This window comes from Dermochelys coriacea, chromosome 6 (genome assembly GCF_009764565.3).
Source record: "Dermochelys coriacea isolate rDerCor1 chromosome 6, rDerCor1.pri.v4, whole genome shotgun sequence".
NCBI classification, from domain to species: domain Eukaryota; kingdom Metazoa; phylum Chordata; order Testudines; family Dermochelyidae; genus Dermochelys; species Dermochelys coriacea.
In genome coordinates, this window is record NC_050073.1 from 93517753 (window position 1) to 93542462 (window position 24710).

Sequence of the window (24710 nt, forward strand, 5' to 3'; positions counted from 1 at the left end):
GGGTCCAGATGATGAAGATGTCATCAATGTAGCGCAAGTAGAGTAGGGGCATTAGGGGACGAGAGCTGAGGAAGCGTTGTTCTAAGTCAGCCATAAAAATGTTGGCATACTGTGGGGCCATGCGGGTACCCATCGCAGTGCCGCTGATTTGAAGGTATACATTGTCACCAAATGTGAAATAGTTATGGGTCAGGACAAAGTCACAAAGTTCAGCCACCAGGTTAGCCGTGACAGTATCGGGGATACTGTTCCTGACGGCTTGTAGTCCATCTTTGTGTGGAATGTTGGTGTAGAGGGCTTCTACATCCATAGTGGCTAGGATGGTGTTTTTAGGAAGATCACCAATGGACTGTAGTTTCCTCAGGAAATCGGTGGTGTCTCGAAGATAGCTGGGAGTGCTGGTAACGAAGGGCCTGAGGAGGGAGTCTACATAGCCAGACAATCCTGCTGTCAGGGTGCCAATGCCTGAGATGATGGGGCATCCAGGATTTCCAGGTTTATGGATCTTCGGTAGCAGATAGAATACCCCAGGTCGGGGCTCCAGGGGTGTGTCTGTGCGGATTTGTTCTTCTGCTTTTTCATGGAGTTTCTTGAGCAAATGCTGTAGTTTCTTTTGGTAACTCTCAGTGGGATCAGAGGGTAATGGCTTGTAGAAAGTGATGTTGGAGAGCTGCCTAGTAGCCTCTTGTTCATACTCCGACCTATTCATGATGACGACAGCACCTCCTTTGTCAGCCTTTTTGATTATGATGTCAGAGTTGTTTCTGAGGCTGTGGATGGCACTGTGTTCTGCATGGCTGAGGTTATGGGGTAAGCGATGCTGCTTTTCCACAATTTCAGTTCGTGCACGTCGGCGGAAGCAGTCTATGTAGAAATCCAGGCTGCTGTTTCGACCTTCAGGAGGAGTCCACCCAGAATCCTTCTTTTTGTAGTGTTGGCAGGAAGGTCTCTGTGGGTTAATATGTTGGTCAGAGGTGTGTTGGAAATATTCCTTGAGTCTGAGACGTCGAAAATAGGATTCTAGGTCACCACAGAACTGTATCATGTTCGTGGGGGTGGAGGGGCAAAAGGAGAGGCCCCGAGATAGGACAGATTCTTCTGCTGGGCTAAGAGTATAGTTGGATAGATTAACAATATTGCAGCCAAGCGCTACGATATAACCGCATTTGCTCCAACCCCTCAGACAGAGACAAACACCTACAAGATCTCTATCATGCATTCCTACAACTACAATACCCACCTGCTGAAGTGAAGAAACAGATTGACAGAGCCAGAAGAGTACCCTACTACAGGACAGGCCCAACAAAGAAAACAACAGAACGCCACTAGCCATCACCTTCAGCCCCCAACTAAAACCTCTCCAACGCATCATCAAGGATCTACAACCCATCCTGAAGGACGAGCCATCACTCTCACAGATCTTGGGAGACAGACCAGTCCTTGCTTACAGACAGCCCCCCAATCTGAAGCAAATACTCACCAGCAACCACACACCACACAACAGAACCACTAACCCAGGAACCTATCCTTGCAACAAAGCCCGTTGCCAACTCTGTCCACATATCTATTCAGGGGATACCATCATAGGGCCTAATCACATCAGCCACACTATCAGAGGCTCGTTCACCTGCGCATCTACCAATGTGATATATGCCATCATGTGCCAGCAATGCCCCTCTGCCATGTACATTGGCCAAACTGGACAGTCTCTACGTAAAAGAATGAATGGACATAAATCAGACGTCAAGAATTATAACATTCAAAAACCAGTTGGAGAACACTTCAATCTCTCTGGTCACTCGATCACAGATCTTAGAGTGGCTATACTTCAACAAAAAAGCTTCAAAAACAGACTCCAAGGAGAGACTGCTGAATTTGAATTAATTTGCAAACTGGATACAATTAATTTAGGCTTGAATAGAGACTGGGAATGGATGAGTCATTACACAAAGTAAAACTATTTCCCCATGGCATTTCTCCCTCCCACCCCACCCCCCACTGTTCCTCTGATATTCTTGTTAACTGCTGGAATTAGCCTACCTTGCTTGTCACCATGAAAGGTTTTCCTCCTTTCCACCCCCTGCTGCTGGTGATGGCTTATCTTAAGTGATCACTCTCCTTACAGTGTGTATGATAAACCCATTGTTTCATGTTCTCTGTGTGTGTGTATATCAATCTTCCCTCTGTTTTTTCCACCAAATGCATCCGATGAAGTGAGCTGTAGCTCACGAAAGCTTATGCTCTAATAAATTTGTTAGTCTCTAAGGTGCCACCGGTACTCCTTTTCTTTTTGCGAATACAGACTAACACGGCTGCTACTCTGAAATTTTTGAGATGGGGTGACCATGTCTGCATGCAGTATTAAAGATGTGGGCGTGCCATGGATTTATATAGCAGCAACATGATATTTTCTGTCTTATTATCTATCCATATCTTAATGATTCCTCTCTGCCTTACTAGAACATAGAGAATCTCCATTAATAGATCCTCGCATAAGGGATGTCTCTATCTGCTCCTCCGCACCTATTGGATTCCCCCCAGCCCTTAGTTTGAAAACTGCTCTATGACCTTTTTAATTTTAAAAGCCAGCAAACTGATTCAATTTTGGTTTAGGTGGAGCCCATCCTTCCTGTATCGCCTCCCCCTTTTCCAAAGTATTTTGGGATGTGTTTTGTTTTATTTTGGTTGGGTGAAGTAAAAAAAGTTTGCTGCTGTAATAGGTCCCCCTAGTGGCAGCTACAAAAATAGCTGATGTGGGTTGCTGTCGGTTGGCAACTTCAGGGAATCTGAACATGGCCTGAATTTCAAAAGATAAAGCTTTTGTCAATGATAACATCATGCTTTGTTTTTTTTTTTTAATGAAGGGATTTCCTGAAGCTTGTGTCTTTATAAGAAATTTCCCTTTTTTTAAAAAAAATGTATGGCTATAGTTTGATAGAGATAAAAGGAGTAGAAAGATGCTATGTCTGAAGTCTACTTAAATATGTTTTATCATTAGCACCATTTCTTAAATTGTCTCCAAGAATATACTGACGTTTCCACAACAATGCCAGCCCAAATCCATTTAAATTTCCTCCAGCAAGATGCTGTATCAGTGTTTATGAGAAAAATTGCCAGTGCTGGTTGGCAAGCAAAAGCAGAACATAAACATAAGAACATAAGAACGGCCATACTGGGTCAGACCAAGGGTCCATCCAGCCCAGTATCCTGTCTACCAACAGTGGCCAATGCCAGGTGCCCCAGAGGGCGTGAACCTAACAGGTAATGTCAAAGTGATCTCTCTCCTGCCATCCGTCTCTACCCTCTGACAAACAGAGGCTAGGGACACCATTTCTTAACCATCTTGGCTAATAGCCATTAATGGACTTAACCTCCATGAATTTATCCAGTTCTCTTTTAAACCCTGCTATAGTCCTAGACTTCACAACCTCCTCAGGCAAGGAGTTCCACAGGTTGACTGTGCGCTGAGTGAAGAAGAACTTCCTTTTATTTGTTTTAAAGCTGCTACCCATTAATTTCATTTGATGGCCCCAGTCCTTTTATTATGGGAACAAGTAAATAACTTCCTTATTCACTTTCTCCACACCACTCATGATTTTATATACCTCTATCATATTCCCTCTTAGTTGCCTCTTTTTCAAGCTGAAAAGTCTAAGCCTCTTTAATCTCTCCTCATATGGGACCCGTTCCAAACCTCTAATCATCTTAGTTGCCCTTTTCTGACCCTTTTCTAATGCCAGTATATCTTTTTTGAGATGAGGGGACCACGTCTGTACGCAGTATTCAAGATGTGGGCGTACCATGGATTTATATAAAGGCAATAAGATTTCTCCATCTTATTCTCTATCCCTTTTTTAATGATTTCTAACATCCCGTTTGCTTTTTTGACTGCTGCTGCACACTGCGTGGACGTCTTCAGAGAACTATCCACAATGACTCCAAGATCTTTCTCCTGATTAGTTGTAGCTAAATTAGCCCCCATCATATTGTATGTATAGTTGGGGTTATTTTTTCCAATGTGCATTACTTTACATTTATCCACATTAAATTTCATTTGCCATTTTGTTCCCCAATCACTTAGTTTTGTGAGATCTTTTTGAAATTCTTCACAGTCTGCTTTGGTCTTAACTATCTTGAGCAGTTTAGTATCATCTGTAAACTTTGCCACCTCACTGTTTATCACTTTCTCCAGATCATTTATGAATAAGTTGAATAGGAAATGTCCTCATCAATTAAATGGGTGTGAAAAGACAGAGATTTGAGGGCAGAAATATCTACTTACCTCTGCTGAGTCATTTTGATAACAGCCTCAGTATTGCTATGGGACTGATACTTTGCTTGCAGAAAATCTGCCTCCATGGACTTCACTCTGTCTGCTCTACAGCAGCTGCAAGGAGATACCTTATGCTTTCCTTTCCCCAGCAGATGGTCATGACGATCTAGAAAGGGTTGTCTCCTTTAGAATAAGGGGAGATCAAGGATGGAACATCTTTCCACTCCTACCTTTCTCCTCCTCTTCTATACACTTAGAGAGAGAGAGAGAGAGAGACTATCCATGGATACATGTGATAAGGCTTATTACAAAGGCACATTGGTTCTTTGATAATGTTTCCATTTATATTCTGATCAACTCCTTTGATGCATAGATCTTATGCCATGAATTTTCCAATTCCAGTTTCAAAATCAAATAACTCATATGGAAAGACATACAATAAATCATCTTCTTAGGCTCTTAATCAATTTAGGAGAACATAATGTTCATTCATTTGTAGATGTGCATTGAGAATGAGCATATATAGGATTTATATAGACAGAGGGCTGTAGCATGTATTATTCCATAATTATCTTTTGTTATCAGATGATATAAAAACAGGTGCAAGTTGCTGAAACAGAGACTATTCTAGGCTCCAAAGGAATGTCATTAGGTTTTTTTCTTCTTGCTATTATTCAGTTCTGTACCTAATAGTCTGAACTTACTGTACATGATAAAGGTTTGAGGTGAGATCAGGACTTGATTATGACCTTATTCTACTCTAGGACACAATAGACGTATTCAGAATAGATTTATGCTGAATAGGATTGATTCACTTGTAATAGTTCTAAACGAGGGTGGATTTATCATTGAACTTTTTGGTTGCTGCTTGCATTGTCACTTATAATGTGCAAGGTACAGAGACAGTCAGGATAGGTTTAGAAAAATGTAAGCATCTCCAGGCAAATTGGTGCTAGGTGATTGGAATATTGGACAAGGAGTCGGGATTTCTAAGTTCTCATATAGATTTCTTGGGGGAGTGGATAAATCATTTGGGGGCCTGATTCTGTACCACTGAAAAAGTAGTAGCAGTTATAGTACTCTGATGACACCTAGGAGCCCTAGTCATGGACCTGGACCCTATTGTGCTAGGCACTGTATAAATGCAGAACAAAGAAACAGTCCTTGCCCCAAAGAGCTTAGAAGCGAAGTATAAGACAAGTGAAGTATAAGATAACAGGTGGATGCAGATAGATGGGGGAGCAGAAGGAAACAATAAAATAATATTGGGCAGGAAGACAAGCTGTGATCTCTGCACAAAAGTTGCCTAACTATTTTCTTGTAGCCATCTTGTCTGGATATGAAGGAGGACAATAAGGTAGCTTTGAGTATGTTTAAGGGGCGCTCCCCCCAAGAAGCGAATGGCAGCTTTGCCATTGACTTCAGTGGTTGCAGGATCAGGCCCTTAAGCTGCAATTTTCAAGCATGGGTGCATAAAGTGTGTGTATGTGTGTTTTTATTTATTCCGAACCAGTTCATTCATCTCTATTATTTGACCCTTTGTATCTTCTGAGTGTTTATTATTTCTACTGCACTAAGGTCTGAGACGTGCTGAGTAGAAGAAACAGTCCCTGCCATGAAAGATAAAGGCTGTAGAGGTGGGGGAAAGTATACAGCAGTGATTAGGCTGATGACAGGCACATGTATTTATTTATTTCAGAGTAGCAGCCGTGTTAGTCTGTATTCTCAAAAAGAAAAGGAGTACTTGTGGCACCTTAGAGACTAACAAATTTATTAGAGCATAAGCTTTCGTGAGCTACAGCTCACTTCATCGGATGCATTTGGTGGAAAAAAAAAAAAAAAAAAAAGGTTTTTTTTTTTTTCCACCAAATGCATCCGATGAAGTGAGCTGTAGCTCACGAAAGCTTATGCTCTAATAAATTTGTTAGTCTCTAAGGTGCCACAAGTACTCCTTTTCTTTTTGTATTTATTTAGTTATTGATGGTTCTATTTTAATTTAAACACACTAGATCCCCTCTCCCTACCCTTTCTCCACAGTTCTCTCCAGCAGCAAATCTCAGCTTCAGACACAGTGTCTGAGTTTTGCCAGCCACAAGCATTTGTAATTTATTAATCATTTGCCCCCAAATAATAAAATTGGCTAAAATAAAGTGCTGAGCTTTGGCCATGCAGAGTGCCTCGATTTTCCTCCCTCCCAACATTTGGCCTCCACAAATGAGAAGTTTACTAGCAGATGGTAAGCTAGTTTCTTGTACGCCTCATGAAAGAAGGTCTTTGGGGTGGGAGGATCTGCATGAGGAAACAATAGTTGCCTTCCTGACTATAGCACAGCAATGGAAGAATGTGTGAGTATTTGTTAGTATTCTACCTGCCTTCAGTGTTGAAAATTAGCCACAGATCAACTGCTTCAGTTTTTCCAATTCCTTGGAGTTTGCTTAGTCCTGGATTGAACTATGACTGTAACCCCTGCGGTGTTATTTTGTTTAACCAAGCAGATTACCTATTCTTTAACCTGAAAGCCTCAACTTACATTTTCAGCAATTTGGGTAGAGACCTATATACCATAAAAGAGCTTCCATTTGGATTGAGGCTTCTTCAGTTCTACTGTAAAATACATATCTAATAATAACAATTGCAGCATGATACTGGGATAAAATATTTCCCTTAGAATTCCTTGAAACACTTCCATTTGCACCTTTGCTCCTATTCTTTTCCTCTGTCACACCACAGTCAACACTGAAGTCATAAAGGTCTGATTAGATTTGTCCTTGTGCTGTTGCTTAATACAATCAGCCGTGGTTACTGACTGAGTGACAATGCCTATTTTCTGTACTATGAGTTTTATAGTCTCAGTTTATTAACCACCACTGGCTGGAGTTTAGGATCCTGGATTTAATAAAACAGAGTCACTTTCACAGCAGTTAAAAGGGGAGAAAACATGTTGCAGGAAACTTTGAAAAGATTTATGAAGGCAAAACCTCTATAACCACAACGAGAGATAAACCCCAAAGCACCAGCTTCTTGTGAGGACAGCCAGTGCTGGTATTCTTAAGTGACTGGTCAATCAAAGGTCTTCTAAGTGTATTACCTAATGAGCAGCATTGTGTGTGTTGCATTTCTTTAATAGGTAGAAATTATAATATCTTTTTTCATGTGCTTCCTCTGTGAGGGTGAAATTCATCCCATTGCTTGGGGCCAATACAAGGCCTATATATCAGTTACACTTACTTTCAGTGTGACTGTGACCCCCTGTGGGCATCTTGTGAAGGCAGAAGCAGTGATTGCCTGTCAATCCCTCTACAGGTGGGCTCTCCAACATATTCCAGGGCTAATTAAACCCAATCTCTTTAGCAACTGGAGGAACAACCACAGTACCATGTGGTCTCTCCTTTAGACTCTGCTGACACACACAGGCTACTTCCAATCACAGAATAGGCATGTGGGAGCTACTGTCACTCTGTGTAGTCCCAAGCATCTCGAAAAAGACTCTGGGAGCCCTTTATCATTTTATGTAGAAATTGTCCTGACTGATTAGGACAGCATGATCTAGATGGGAGCCTGGCCATATTAAAGGAGGATAAACTGTCACACTCAGACTCACATTAGAATGTAATCCTGTTAGAGTTTCTCTACAGCATCACACCATCTTACATAACTGAAAAGAAACCGCTCTTGACTGAAATAGGCCTGCAAGAGAGCAAAGCCTTGAGCAGCAGGTTAGCTAATCTTTCTGTTTCTATAGGAGTATGGCATACAGTAAAGGTATGTGATAAATTTATCATTTGGATTCATAATAAGAAGTTAGGAGACTATTCTGGTGCTTGCTTTTTAGCTCTATCTGTTTTAGCCTAGGGGCTGACAACTGATGAGCCTTCCAAATAACCACAATAATCTTCAAATACAAAGTTTCCTTTTGTAAGGCTATAATATCTCAGCTCCGAAACACAGTTACTAAACTCCCAAACCATAGCGTTCCCAAGGGCAGCATTTGAGACACACTGTACATTGTATGGCAGTAGTACAGGTATAAGCTTTAAGATGCTGTTTGCTCCTGAATTAAATTTCTTGCACTACATTTAGAGATAAATGCCACTATGCTATTTGAAAAGAGACAACCGTTTTTAAAGAGGATATCCTTATTCAGTTAGGTTTTCCTGTGCCCCGCAATACCATACTTAGTGACTATTGTAATTACTCATATTTCTTTTTGAAGAGACATTCTTTCAACAGTTGTATTTTGGGCCAAATCCTGAAAAGAACTGAGTACTTGCAATTTCACTGAGGTCAGTGGATGATCAGCACCTCAGTATTTGGCTCATGAATTTCAGATTGCATTAAGCAAGGTGTGGTAGGGTAATGCAATTATTTAAGACATCTGTACTGAGACTTAAGTATTAGGGACAGGGTAGCTTTAACAAGGCAACACTACCTTATGTATAAACTCCTTTGTTTTCAGTTTACACTGATTTTTGAAAAATTTTGAAAAATTTTGAAAAATTACTGGGTTTTACAAAAAGTATTATTATTTTTTTCTGATTTTCACCCTACTTTTGTATAATTCAAATATATAAAAATTACTTGTTTTATTAGGAAAATACAATACATTTTGCATGAGATATATGTATTATAATAATACATTAGTCTGTGTGCATATGCAAAGCTGCCTGTTGAAGTAAGGCTATGTGTTAGTCTAGAAGATACACACAATAAACAAACAGGCATGCACACAAGCTTTGAAGTGCGTGAGCATCTGAATGTACTGATGAATCTCACTCCCATCACACACGCATTTCAAGCTGTTAACAGACAACAGTTTAAAGATCTGACACACTAAAATGGGAAAAAAACAAAAGTCTGTATCAGAATACGATTCAGAACACAAGGAAGTATTTGAAAGTTTTAAAAAAACAAAAACAGGAGAAAAGGCTGAAGTTGAGTGAATGCGCTGCTAATGGTGTGGCCCAATTATTAAATATTTATCGACTAATAGTTCTAAGTCGACAACAGTAAACTGTTTATTCAAATGAAAAGTTTTATTTGGGGATTAGAGCTATATTGTTTTCTTAAACTCAGAAGTGGCCTTGTGTTTTGAGTTCTGTTTTTGTTCTGCAGCAAATTACATTGATCCACAGAATTCAAAGCGTTAATCTATTAAATACTTTTTCCCGTCTTTCTGTCCACCAAAATAAACCCTGATATTTATCCAGAACAATTATTAATAGTTTTTTGCATTGATTTTCACCTGTTTTTGTTGTAATAAACACTGATAAATTCCCAGGAAAAATTAAATAAAATAAAAACTGAAAATGAAGGACACCTACTCATGAAGTATCTTTCATAGCTACTGTATTCCAAATCATAGAATCATAGATATTAGGATTGAAAAAGACCTCAGGAGGTCATCTAGTCCAATCCCCTGCTCTAATTGCTTTACAGAGTTAAATAATTCAGTTATAACGTTGAACAATAAATAATACCATAAGGAGAGAGAAATTAAGAGGCACAAACTGGGGAGAAAAACATATGTTCAAAATCTCATGTATTCTAGTGCAAAGGAATTTTCTCCAGAATCCACCCACTGTCATAGACCTATGTAGCAGAATCTAAGCTTCATTTTAAATAAAATAAGTGTCTAACTTTCATGGTTGCAAAGAAAACCCTTCAAATATGAAGTGCTACAATTTCTGAATCTGTGCTGATATCATAAAATACTAACTTTGACATGTGTAAACTACCTTATTCCTCTCAATGGAATATTAGTTCTTAAGTCTAATGATGTCAGTTTGAGTGCCAGCATTATTAACTATTTCACTGCTGATAGGTTTAGTAAAAATACTCAAATAATCTTCTGATAATCCATTAAAGTGAAGTGGTAGATACTTAGGGCTTGGCTAAACTTGCAGATGTAGAGTGTTGGGAATTAAACCAGCCTTCGGAGACCGCAGCAGGGAAAACACTGCTGTGTGTTTACACTGTCAGCTGCAAGCGCGCCGGTATGGTCACGTTAGCAGCTCTTGCAACGTGCCACAAACAGCAATGCATTGTGGTAGCTATCCCAGTGTACAAGTGGCTGCAGCGTGCTGTTCAAATGTGTGGGGGGGGAATGTGACAGGGAGTGTGTTGTGCGCATGTGGGGGGAGAGACAGTGTGTTTTGGGGGGGCAGAGAGTGTGTCAGCATGCTGTCTTGTAAGTTCAGACAGCAGCAGACCCCCTCCACTGCCCCCCCCACCTCTCTCTTTCAAACACACTCACAGCAGCAGCATTCCACAGTAATGGTTTGCTTTGTCCGGGAGCAGATAAGCATGCCGGCTGTCAGAAATGGAGCTTTGAAAGGGGATATCTGCAAGCCTGCAACCAAGTTCAAAATTATGAGAAGAGTGGCCACTTGACTTCAGGGGATTATGGGACATTTCCAGAGGCCAATCACAGTGCAGTAATGCAACATGTTGTCCACACTGACACCCAGGTGCTTCAGCCCGGGGTGCAGCAATCTTTATGCTTCTCATGGAGGTGGATTACCAGGAACGCTCCAGCTGCAGAGTCCAAGCACTCTACCTGCCTTACCAGTGTGGACACCTCAGGAGTTAGGGAACCTGGGGCTGATTTAATGAGCCTAACTTGCAAGTATAGCCAAGCCCTTAGAGTGTACTGGGACAGAGAAGGAAGTACATGGGAACATGGAGAGATCAGAACAGAACAGATCAGAAAAGGAGATTAAATGAAAAGAAAAAGCATACAGTGTGATTCATTAATTAGGACTTGATCCTCTTCCCATTGATGTCAATGACATAACTCTTATTGACTCACAGGACAGAGTCAATTTCTTTTTCTTTTTTTTCAAAAGAGAAAATATTTAAGCCTTTTTAAATTAAAATGTATGAGTTTTAATATGAGAATGTTATATGCAAACAAAAGGAACTAATCCAAACTTCACTGAAATCATGGATTGTACATATTCATTAGGGTCTGTGCGCTCAGGAGTTGGACTTGTGCACAAATGAAAGTCTGATCCATTTTTTACAATAAACCCATTCACCTCATGTGAATATATAGAACAGATCACTGTGGGGAATAAAAAAGGGTTGAAATGAAATGATGTAAATTAAATATGAAAAATCACAACAGCTGTGATTTGTACTCATTGCATTGGTTTTCCAAAGACTTTTTTCTTTACAAACTAGTTCCAATTTTCATATACTCTGTCAACGTAACAAACATTCGCAGCATGTAGCTTAAAAGCAGAAATGAACACCTGGTGGTTGCACATCTTTAAGCTGTATGGCTTGTATTTAGAAGGCCATCTATGGACTCCTTTGTAAGAATATTTATGTTCTGTACTCCCCTCTTCCCTCTGGCTGAAAATAGATTAGGAGTTTTCCTTGTGGGACAATAAATGGATAAAACTAATCCGATATCAAATATGATAAGAAAGTAGCTAATGCCACAGTTCCATTTGCTACTGGATCAGCTCTCTTTCCCCCCAATCATTTTATGTCTTTATCAGAGTGAGAAAATTCATCAGTCTGGGGAAAGAATCCCTCCTAATATTACAAACAAAGAAATCCAACTCTTAATGTGTTTTTCATGTAGCCTTCAGGGAACTGAATAATGTGCTTTATTAGTGACACTAACTAGCACCTTCAGTCTCAACTTTTGATGGTGAAGTGGTTAATTTTCATTGAGCTTCCATCACTGCAAAGGGGTTTGGATCTAATATATAATTAGAATATTTCTGTAATAATATTAACCCACTGTTTAATAGCATAGGTATTTCCAAAATGCCACAAGAGTTATATGCTGTGTGAACAGAATATTCTTCCATTGATGTTCTTCTCTACTAAACATATCATGATATTTAATTTCCTCTCTTGTTTTTCTTTAACAGGATTCTCATATCCATCATCAAGCTGAAATGAAGACCTTGGAGGCTTAAGAAAACTGAGTGCACCACTACCTTGCTTCAGAGAAAGGAACTACTGGTCCAGCCAACCTTTCTCCTGATGACTTTTGGTAGCTTTAGATTGCCGGTTGCCTACCTTGAAAGACACAGGTATTGTTTCTTTAAGTACACATGGAGGAAGGCAGCAAAGTGTGTAACCCTGGCTAATAAGACTGTGGCTTTCCTATGAAGAGCAGAAGGCAGGCCAATCATAAAAGGATTATTTCACAGTTAGCCTCCAAGACTTTACCTCTGACCTGATCACTGGACACAAATACAAGCCAATTCCAGCAGCCTGAGTTTTCACTACCTGTTCTTTATCATTGTTTTAATTTCTCTTTCTTTGGTATTCCATTTCTTTAAGTTTAAAATGGGCCTGTGGACGAGAATGTGGTCCAAAGATTGGGCAGCTTTCCTGAAATCCTGGCTCATAATTTCCCTGGTGCTCTGCATGCAGGTCTCCAAAACTTTGGCCTGTCCAAATGTGTGCCGCTGTGACCGAAACTTTGTCTACTGTAATGAACGAAGCTTGACCTCAGTGCCTCTTGGGATACCGGAGGGTGTAACCGTACTCTACCTCCACAATAACCAAATTAATAATGCTGGCTTCCCTGCAGAGCTGCACAACGTCCAGTCTGTGCACACGGTCTACCTGTATGGTAACCAATTGGATGAGTTTCCCATGAACCTGCCCAAGAATGTGAGGGTTCTCCACCTGCAGGAAAACAACATTCAAACCATTTCTCGGGCTGCCCTGGCCCAGCTCCTGAAGCTGGAAGAGCTGCACCTAGATGACAACTCCATCTCTACTGTAGGGGTTGAGGATGGAGCATTTCGGGAAGCTGTCAGCCTCAAGCTTCTGTTCTTGTCTAAGAATCACTTGAGCAGTGTACCAGTTGGCCTTCCAGTAGACTTACAAGAATTACGAGTTGATGAAAACCGAATTGCCATAATTTCAGACATGGCCTTCCAGAATCTCACGAGCTTGGAACGTCTTATTGTGGATGGCAATCTCCTTACAAATAAAGGTATAACTGAGGGTACTTTCAGCCATCTGACCAAGCTCAAGGAATTCTCAATAGTACGGAATTCACTATCCTACCCTCCCCCTGATCTTCCAGGTACACATCTGCTGAGGCTCTACCTGCAGGACAACCAGATAACCCACATACCACTTACAGCCTTTTCAAAACTCCACAAGCTGGAGCGGCTTGATATTTCCAACAATCAGCTCCGGATGCTGGTGAAAGGGGTCTTTGATAACCTCCATAACCTGAAGCAGCTCACTGCACGGAATAATCCCTGGTTATGTGACTGCAGTATTAAATGGGTCACTGCATGGCTCAAATTTATTCCCTCATCCATCAATGTCCGGGGTTTTATGTGTCAGGGACCAGAACAGGTCCGAGGTATGGCTGTCAGGGAGCTCAACATGAATATGTTGTCATGCCCCACCACCACTCCTGGTCTGCCAATTATCACCCCAGCCCCTGCTGCCACCTTGCGAACTACACTGGTTCCCACTTCATCAGTTCCAACTCCAAGTGATAAATACAGTCCTTTCCCACTCACCACATCAACACTCCCCACTGTGCCTGACAGGGAGGGTGGAGAAATGGTGACACCTCCCATTTCTGAACGGATCCAACTCTCCATCCATTTTGTGAATGACACTTGCATCCAAGTCAACTGGCTGTCCCTTTTTACCGTGATGGCATACAAACTCACATGGGTTAAAATGGGCCACAGCCTGGTAGGGGGCATTGTTCAAGAACGGATAGTAAGTGGTGAGAAACAACATGTAAGCTTGGTGAATCTCGAACCCAAATCCACTTATCGGATTTGTTTGGTTCCACTGGATGCTTTTAATAATTACCAAGCTGGAGAAGACACTGTCTGTTCAGAAGCCACAACCAAGGCTTCCCACTTAAACAATGGCAGCAACACAGCCTCCAGCCATGAGCAGACGACTTCTCAGAATATGGGCTCCCCCTTTTTGCTGGCAGGCTTGATTGGGGGTGCAGTGATATTTGTGCTTGTGGTCCTACTCAGCATCTTTTGCTGGCACATGCATAAAAAGGGGCGCTACACCTCCCAGAAGTGGAAATACAACCGGGGCCGGCGGAAAGATGACTATTGCGAGGCGGGGACCAAGAAGGACAACTCCATCCTGGAGATGACGGAAACCAGCTTCCAGATTGTCTCCTTAAATAACGATCAGCTCCTTAAAGGAGATTTCAGACTGCAGCCCATTTATACCCCAAATGGGGGAATTAACTACACAGACTGCCACATCCCCAACAACATGCGATACTGCAACAGCAGTGTCTCAGATCTGGACCACTGTCATACGTGATAGTGAGGGAAAAGTGAGATGCATAGAACTATTAGCAAAAACTCTGGAAAAAAATATCCACACACAAAAAATTACATTTGATAAATGTTACACAGATGCATTTGTGCATTTGAATACTCTGTAATTTATACGGTGTACTATATAATGGGATTTAAAAAAAGTGCTATCTTTTCTATTTCAAGTTAATTGCAAATGGTTTTGTAACTCTTTGCTTTTTAAATCTTTAAAAAATATATTGCTGAAGTACTGTACAGGGTTATACAATAAGAACCCAATGCCATGGCAAAGGATAGAAAAACTCATTCTTCAAACATTAACCACTTTGCTGTCGAAGCTGTCTGAAGGATGTAGGTCCCTAGGTAGTCCCCTGGTACAGGACATAAGTGTTCATTAAAACAGGGTCACTAGGGATGGGCAAAGCCAGTTCTAATAAAATGAGTACAACCCTCTCACCCAAACTCATAATGAACTTCTTCTGTGGTTCAAACAAGTTGGAGTAACTCTGTTCCCTATCTGTCACTTTCACCTGCCTCTGTATTTCCTGGTTCCATCTAGAAGTGGGAGTTCTGAAATGCTACCAGAGAGGCTGTTTCAGGGGTGTATTTTTTTTTATATGGATGGAAACAAAGAAGTATCAAACACTTTCTGCAAGAGTCAAAGTTCCCTGTATTTCTATTCATAAGAGCTAGTCAGAAAATGGTCCCAAAATATCAGATACATTTTCATGAGAATTTTTTCCCCATTTTTCATTAAAATTAAGAAGTTTTACACATTTTCTAACCAATTTCAATGGGAAATGAGGGTGCTCACCAGCTATCAGGTGGCTCTCATCATATCACATCACCTTCTGAGGGAGCAACTTTCGCAGAATTAGCATTTTCAGATAAGGCCTGCACCTGTGAGTTGCTAAGTGCCATCAATGCCTATTGACATCAAAAGTCCAAATCCTATGGTATTTGCCATGACTTAGTGGCAATATATCCTTCCAAATCACTGAAAGCCTCATCCAAAAATCCAAGGAGATCCATGGAAAGTCTTCCGCTGGCTTCTGTGGATTTTGGATTAGGCCCTGAGTGATTTAGTGGCTTGAATAAAGTTCAGTACAGAGAACTAGGAAGAAACCACCTGGCAAGCGAGAAAGCTTTTGTCTGTTTGTTTGTGTGTTTGTTTTTTGAAAGGCTCTCAGACCTACTATGAACTGAATTAACTTCAGTGAAATAATCTCATCAAAGTCCTATTGTTTTAGGTGAATGGAGATAGACAATAACTAAACTTTTGGTGAGTTGAAGGATTTGAATGGATAGTAGTCCATGCTGCCCCTTTTACTCTCCCTTCTTCAATCCTTAGTCTGTTGGCCACTTTTTCAACAATGGTCTGTGCTTTAAAAGTAGCATTTGGGCCTAGATTTTGCTCTGATCTGCCCTCAACTCTTCAGTTGGCATCAATTCTGCATCCCTGAGGTTGACACATGCTATATGGAACATCATGCTTCTACTACAATCATGATGTTTCTCTGAAAGTTACATAACGTTCCAGCAGCTCCTGACTCCTGTGCTTGCCAAAAGCTCTGGTTCTCTTGCCAGCTCAGTGATGGATTTGATTTTTTTTTATTTTATTTTTAAAAAGGAAGAAGACCACACAAATATCAGTAAGCCCCTCATACAAAAAGCTCACAGGGCTTGTTTTCTAAATGTTTTCCAAGGGAGAAGGGAATGCATACATGCACGCTGGCTACAGAGAGCACGGAAAGGTCCAGCAAAAGTTGGTATTCCAGTAAAAGTGGCCCATTAATTAGAGATTTAACAAAATCACTCTGAAAAACTTAGGGTTATATGATCATTGATGGCTTCTTATGCTAGGAGAGAGAGCTGTGGTCCCTTTCTCTGTGAATTTCACCATGCCCATCCCTGAATCCTAGTAGTCTTTGAGTGTGCAACTTCTAAAATACCATAAATGCATTTCTCTTCTGCACTGAAGAGATTAATCTGATCTTTAGCTGTAGATGGCAGAGTACAATCATTATCCGAGGAACTGCGCCCTCCCCGCCAACACCTTTTATAATCCCATTTTGGAATTCCATTCTATATTCTGTATATTTGCTATTTTGTCAGGCTATAACCGGTATTTTAGGCAACCTGTGTGGCTACTGTAATAGTAAAGTCACTGAAATTTTGCTGAATAAAAGGCTGCCATATGATCTCAAATTGTGTAATTTTAGCTAGAAAAGTCTATGCAAAGTGTTTTTTCCTAGTATGTGACCTATTTACTCAAGATAACTGAGAGAAGGCTGTATTTTTGTTTTGTTTTGTTTAATATGTTTTAGCTGCCAAGGCCCCACACGATGAGCAGTAAGACATGTGCATGTGCACACACCTGTCGCATTCGGTATACATGAAAGTTTATTTTAGATTAAGTAGAGTTAGTGAATTCATTCTGGACATGGATGTAGTATTTAATTTCACTGAAATAGCTAGTTATATGTTTGGCTTGAAAAAAGCCATCTCACATATTTAATAATGGTTCCCAATCATTGGTATGTATACCAGTACTGGTACTTCATGCTTCGATGTCTGATACCGTAAATACTTTTCTCTACCGTAATTATAATCAGCTGTACTATAATCATCTTAGTATATCATAGTTACTAGAGCTAGGTGAATTATTCATACCAAATTACTTCTTCAGTGAGTTTAGCCCTTTATTTCCAATTGTGAATTATCTATGCATAGATTAATTGATATGATTATGCTTGCTATTTAAAATTGTTTGATGAATACTCATGTGAATATGATCCAGACTAGGGGTTGTTCACAAACTGTTCAGTTTGACTACCTCTTGGATTATTCATGGTGCGTGACTGGGCCAGCTAAATCACATGTCATTAATTCTGCTCCCTGATTGATGATGGGAACTTTTATAAACAGCAGGAGGGAAATCCAAGAAATTTAAAAAATGACAGAGTTTGGGCTTCTGGTAGTGAACCCTTGTGCAAACATATTGGCATGGAGTGTTCATTGGACTCATTTTACATGAACGTTATGTTGAAAAAAAAATCTGTACCAGATTTCTCTGAAAAACAAATTGAAAGAACTGGGAGTACTAGCTAAACAAATGTTTAGATACATGTTTTGGAAATAGTTTTGTTACCTCTAACTGTTACCCACCTCTCCTCCATTTGAGCACACTCCAACACACAACAAAGTTTGGATTGTTTCCAATTAGGTTCCATAGTTATACAAACAGCTCAAACTCCATTTTAGCACATAGTTGACGAAGCTTCATTTGGTGGAGGTTTTCAAAAGAGGCTGGATCACCATCTGTCTTGGATGGTTTAGACACCACAAATCCTGCATCTTGGCAGGGGGTTAGATGAGATGACCCTTGTGTTCCCTTCGATTCTATGATTCTAAGCAGGTGAGAGGCACTAGCTGAAGTCTGAGTCTGGTAAAATGCCTGAAAAGATTGGGAACCTCTCAGTTAAAAATAAATGTTGACAAAGATTTTTTTTGTGATTGGACATTTAATATTAAATTAATATCACAAGCTTTCATCTTGTACACAGTATATTCCAAACAGGCTTCATTAATGCTGCAGATTATGGGATCTGCCTCAATTAGTGTAAGATCTGCATACTTACATTAGCTAGCATACACCGTGTAGAAAAGTTTCAAATGCATGCACACAAAACCCAAGCAGAACCTCTGAGTATGGATTTGCTAATCCTGATTTCCATAGATCTGGGTTGTACACATTCATTAGGGTCTATGTGCTCAGGAGTTGGACTTGCGCATGAATGAAAATCTGATCCATTTTTTATAATAGACCCATTCACCTCATGTGAATATATAGGACAGATCACTGTGGGGAATAAAAAAGGGTTGAAATGAAATGATGTAAATTAAATATCATGAAAACATCACAACAGCTGTTATTTGTAGTCACTGCATTGGTTTTCCAAAGACTTTTTTCCTTACAAATTAGTTCCAATTTTCATATACTCTGTCAATGTAACAAACATCCACAGCATGTAGCTTAAAAGCAGAAACAAACAGCTGGAGGTCACACATCTTTAAACTGTATGATTTGCATTGAAGAGGCCATCCATGGACTCCTTTGTAAGAATATTTATGTTCTGTATTCCTCACTTCCCCTGGCTGAAAATACATTAGGAGATTTCCGCATGGGACAATAAATACATAAAATGAACCTGATATCAAATATGACAATGAAGTAGATAATGCTTCAGTTCCATTTGCTATTGGACCAGCTCACTTTTTCTTTTTTTTTTTCAATCATTTTATATCTTTATCAGAGTGAGAAAATTCCTCTATTTGAGGAAAGAATCCTGCCTAAAATTGCAAGCAAAGAAATCCAATTCTTAATGTATAATTGGTGTAGTCTTCAGGGAACTAAATAAGGCACTTTTTTAATGACACTAAATAGCAGTTTCAGTCTCAGCTTTTGACAGTGAAGTGGTTAATTTTCATTGAGTCCTTAGTTTATAGCATTTCTTTGCTCTAACTTATAACAGGGACATTAAAGTTTTACTTTAGAATATAAGAATAATGGTTTTACTCATGACTTATCTTTCCAGCTGCATGAAAAAACAAAACAGAAATTAGTGCCAAAAACAAAAGTAGCTAGCTCTAAACTTCATCAAGTCCTGTCTGATGCTCTCCTTTTTACATGAAGGATAATTCTAGGAAGCTGAAGCTGACATCCTTCCCTAAGAGCTACAGGAGAGGTCAGTTTGGATCACAGAAGACACTAGGGGATGCTTGTAAAAGATTTATTTGTGAAGTTTTTGCACAAGCATGATACTGTATTTTCTCTTCAATAAGACAGTTCTTTCTAGTAGCACACCCAGCAGTCTAGCACAAAGGGGATGCAGCAAACATTGACTATACTGGGGACTCTTAAAGAAACACAACCCATTAGAGTTAAATTCTGATCCTCTCGAATACAGACAAGGCATGGAACAAATTATCATGAATACTGGGTCCCAGATATAGTGGCACCAAATATATGAATTGAAAAATAATCATAAAACATTGTTATTAATTGAGGCATATGCAAATTTCGTTCTTTGTGTTTGGTATATTTTATCTATAAGAAGAGAGTACAAGTGGTTTGAAGCCTGCGTTATCCATCTTCTGAGACCTGCCATGTTTAACTTCAAAACTCCATTCTACATTATATAATATCTTGCTGGCTTAATCAGTAAAGACTTATTGGAAAGAAAAACCACCACAAAATCTGCTATGTTTATATGAGTACCTGCATTAAAATTCAGACATCTCATCTCATCCAAAACCTCAGCCAAAAGGGAATGGAGTAAAAAAAAATGGTCAGGATTCCAAATTTTCATTTTTGCTTATTTTTTAAAAAGTGTTTTGCTGTACATCTGCTCTCTCTTTAAATTCTAATCAACTGACTTGTTTGTTTTATCTCTTTATATTCAAAGCAGTTTTTCCCCTATAATGAGAACTACTTGTTTGCGTCATTTTCTGAAAGATTGTCTTAGCTATAGACACATTCTCATCTTGATATGCATTTAGGAAATCACTGTTCGAGAAGACAAGAATGTAACAATGTTTGCATATAGTGTGTGTGTATGAGAGTATGTGTATATACATACATGCTAAGTGTGTATGCGGAGGTAATATCCAATCCATGTGAGAAATTGCAGATCCACAGGATAAATGCCTTGGGTCCCTAACCTGCCTTTTACCCATTAATCTATTTTCCAGGAATGAAATTTTCCTCCTCCTCCTCCTCCTCTTCCAGTTTCTCCCAGAAAAATCAGTTCTGGTTGAGACCCAAGAAGAACAGGATTCAGCTATATGATAGTTGGCAGCTTTTCTACACCTAGTACCTAGTGTATGTGTGTACAGGAAGTTTAGAGAGACAAGGTGGGTGAGGTAATGCCTTTTATTGGACCAACTTCTGTTGTTGAGGGAGAAAAACTTTCGAGCCATACAGAGCTCTTCTTCAGGTTTGGGAAATGTACTCCCAGTGTCACAGCAAAATGCAAGGTGGAATAGATTGTTTAGGATAAGTGGTTAGCACATATTGTAAGGGACCATTTAAGGTGGAGTGACCCATTAACACCTGTGCAATCATAGGACAAAAAGAGGGGGTTAGTGGGTTACAGATTGTTGTAATAAACCATAAACCAGTGTCTCTGTTCAGTTCATGATTTTTAATGTCTAGCAAAGTAAAGTATTTAAGCTCGTCTTTTGAAGCCCAGCCTCGTCTTTTGAAAGTGTTGCACACCTTTCCTTTGAGGATATGGACTGAGATGTCACATGTAGAGTGATTGCTTTGTGAAAAGTGTTCACCCAGAGGTGATAAGGTGTTTTTGTCTTTTTATCATTTTTCTGCGTGAGTTTGGAATGGTCCTTTACAATATGTACAATATGTACTAACTACTTATCAAAATGCAAGGTGAAACAGATTGTTTAGCATGTCATGCTGGGATTTCCTTTCCCAGACTTGAAGAAGAGCTCTGTGTGACTCAAAAGCTTGTCTCTTTCACAACCGAAGGTGGTCCAGTAAAAGATATTACTTCTCGCACCTTGTCTTTTTAATGTCTTAGGACTGACACAGTTACAACTACACTGCAGAAAGGAGATTTATACATTTGAGAAGATTCCCAACTTCCAGTGATATACAAAGCACTCACTTCTGGCCCTGGAAGGGCCTGCAGTATCAAACCTATAGTTGTGTTATTTTTTATGTTGAGAAAAAAGTTTATTTTCAAGAGTCTTGCACTTCACCGATGAGTTCTTTTTTTCTCTGTAAGCCCTGGAAAGTTCAAGTCACGGTATAAGGATGTGTGTAACTTAACACACACATCGCTGCTCACCCACCATGATTCCCCAGTCTGTCTCTCCCACAGAAGCAACTCCTACTCTCTATTCTAAGCAACCTGTCTCACCATGGGTATATGAGAATACAGAGAGATGGGATAGAGGATAGCAGGATAGAGGTTTATGACAAAAAAACCAGCAATAAAATAGAAACATTTTCAAAGTTTATTTTTGTTTTCTGTCAGAATGGAAGTAGTTGATGGACACTGTTAGTTTCATGAGCTAATTTTTGTGTAGCAAAAAACTTAATCTGAATAAGAGAAACAATCCTTTAAATAGAAAAGGAGTACTTGTGGCACCTGTTAGAGACTAACAAATCCTTTAAATGTTCAGTTTGAATATTTCAAAAGTGGCTTGTATCTGACATGTTATCAGAACGTGATATGTATATTTGCCTGTGTGTAGCGTTTCTAGTTTATGACAACTGTGGTTGCCTAACAAGAGGAAACCAAAGAAACAAGAAAACAGGGCAAATTTTAATACAGGGAACACTTCTCAATGTTTCCTCAGCAAAAATGAGTGAATGTGTTGCTTTAAAAAGTACATAAAAGTTCAGTTGTCCTAGGAAGAATTATTCTGCGAGATTTGGAGGCTGTGTTCAAGCAGGTATGAAACATGGATGGACTCTCAATAAGATCTTAAATATGGACTCGCTGTTGATGGCTCCATTATACACCATACACACACACATATATATATAGTATCTCTCTCTCTCTCTCTCTCTCTCTCTCACACACACACACACACACACACACACAAAAAGTTTCCATTTTTGAAATACCTTTATATATTCATAGGGTATAATTCTGGCCCCATTGATCTCACTCATAAATTTTGAGGTCTGAAGGGATTATTAAAATAACCTAGTCTGACCTCCTGCATAACACAGGCCAGTGAATTCCCATATTAAAAATAAATAAGATTACTAAATAAGGCAATATGACCATATACTGCATTATAAAGAGACAATGTGGGTGATGTAATATCTTTTAATTGTACCAACATCTGTCAGTGAAAGAGACAAGCTTTTGAGCTAGACAGAGCACTTTGTCAATATGCCACCTTGTAATTTTGGTTATCTTCCTTGGATTATAGGAAGAATTAAATGCAACACTAAAAATTTGTACAGAAAAAAACAAACAGCTTGATCCACGTTTTCAAATTTAAAGCTGCACACATAAAATGGGGGCATATGTGAGTGGAAACAGTCAATGAGTGCACAGAAGATGCAGTTTTATGAACACACACAAGCATACAGTGTATGCTTGTATCTTCATAACTTGCCCAAGTATTCCCTAGTTGCACGGATCCACCCATGTTTTTGAACACAACTCAGAAAAATGTTAGACATTTGATGTGCATATCATACAGGCCACATTCTGTTTGACTGTTTGACTTATGCAAGTCCTGTGTATTACTTTAGGGCTTTCCACCCTAGGATTTGACAATGTGCATCAAGGTATACATTATTTTTCTCACTCTGTAGAGAAAGAATTCATACACCAAATAACTGATATACTCATTTTATTTTCACAAGTTGTTGTGAACATTGTGATTGAAATGTTTGCTATAACCAATGAAAAACAAAAATCAAGCTCAACACCCTGTTTTCTATTTGATAAGTGTGGAGTGTCTTGAAGAATGAACACAGTACAGAATCTAGATGAAGTTTCAACCCAAGTGTCTTCTGCATCTACAACGCTGACAATCTCGGTGCTTGTGTTAGACTTCTCAATGATAGATACCAGCCATGGTGCTAAATTAGATACAAATCTGGTTGGTAAGGGACATTTGCCATAATGATTCCCTCAAAAAGGCATATTTCTTGTACAATGTAAATACATCCACATCACTAGATAATGAGCCAATGGTCACATGAGGTGTCACTGTGAAATGGGACCAGAAGAATGTCTCCAAAGAAACAGTGTTATGATTTGTGTGCTCTGAATGATGAGATCTCAGTGGAAAATGACAGTTATATTTTCCTATGAAGATGTAATACAGTTATCATGGGCAGAGTTCATAGGCATTTTTATTGAATGAATATACAAATCATGCCACACTGACAAAATATACACATACATACTGTGGAAATGTATATATATTAGAGATAGGTTTGGTTTGATTCAAATCTCCTCCTCCCCACCCCCATCCCAGTTTCTGGGGTTCAGATCAGATCCACTTATGGTACATATAGAACATTCCAAACTATGAACTCTGGTTCATGAAGTTTTCATAGGGACAATTAAAATGAGTCGCGTTCCTATAAGATATAAGTGATTATTCTCTATTTGCGTGACTACAACCATGGAAATGAAGTGATAAATTAGTTTCTGAAAATGCAAAGTACTTTCTCAGAAACACTTGCAGTAAAATTAAGAAAAAAAAAGTGTGTGGTTAAAAAAGAGACTGTAAAATGAAACCTCTTCATTCCATATTATTCTTTCTATTGCTCCTTCAACATATCTAAGTTGCTTTAAAGTCAAACCAGGATTCCATTCTCACTGGCAGTGCTATAAGCTCGACCTTGTCTCATCATCATAAACTGATTCATATATCCACAGTTTCACTTGTTAACAATAAAAACTCTGGAATCACCTGGCAAATTTGTTGTGATGCAAGGAATGATATAGCATACAGTTCTCTCTGCTTTGAGATACTGATGAGTGGAATTTTTTCTCCATTAAAATAAAGGTACATAAGAATGGACATACTGGATCAGATTAATGGCCCATCTAGCCCAGTATCCTGTCTTCCAACAGTGATCAATCACAGGTGCTTCAGAGTGAACAGGCAATCATTGAGTGGTCCATTCCCTATCATCCACTCCCAGCTTCTGGTGATCAGAGGCTAGAGACACTCAGAACATGGGGTTGCATCCCTGCCCATCTTGGCTAATAACCATGGCTGGACCTATCCTCCATGAACTTATATAGTTCTTTTTTTGAACCTGGTTACTGTTTTGGCTTTTACATCATCCCCTGGCTATGAGTTCCACAGATTGACTGTGCATTGTGTGAAAAAGTACTTCCTTTCATTTGTTTTAAACCTGCTGCCCATTTATTTCATTGGGTCACCTCTGTTCTTGTGTTATGTGAAGGAGTAAATAACATTCCTTATTCAGGTTTCAGAGTAGCAGCCATTTTAGTCTGTATCCACAAAAAGAAAAGGAGTACTCGTGGCACCTTAAAGACTAACAAATTTATATGAGCATAAGCTTTCATGATGCATCCGATGAAGTGAGATGTAGCTCACGAAAGCTTATCCTC

At 39.4% G+C, this 24710-nt stretch overlaps 1 protein-coding gene across 1 annotated transcript in view; it reads left to right on the forward strand.

Moving 5' to 3' along the window:
* Positions 1–21609, forward strand: part of FLRT2 (fibronectin leucine rich transmembrane protein 2) — a 78268-nt gene extending 56659 nt beyond the window's left edge. Inside the window, exon 2 of the mRNA XM_038406973.2 lies at positions 12160–21609. Within this exon, the coding sequence (XP_038262901.1) occupies positions 12584–14569 (1986 nt within the window). The 5' untranslated portion in view covers positions 12160–12583 and the 3' untranslated portion in view covers positions 14570–21609. The remainder of the gene's footprint in view (positions 1–12159) is intronic.
* Positions 21610–24710: the final 3101 nt, after the last annotated feature.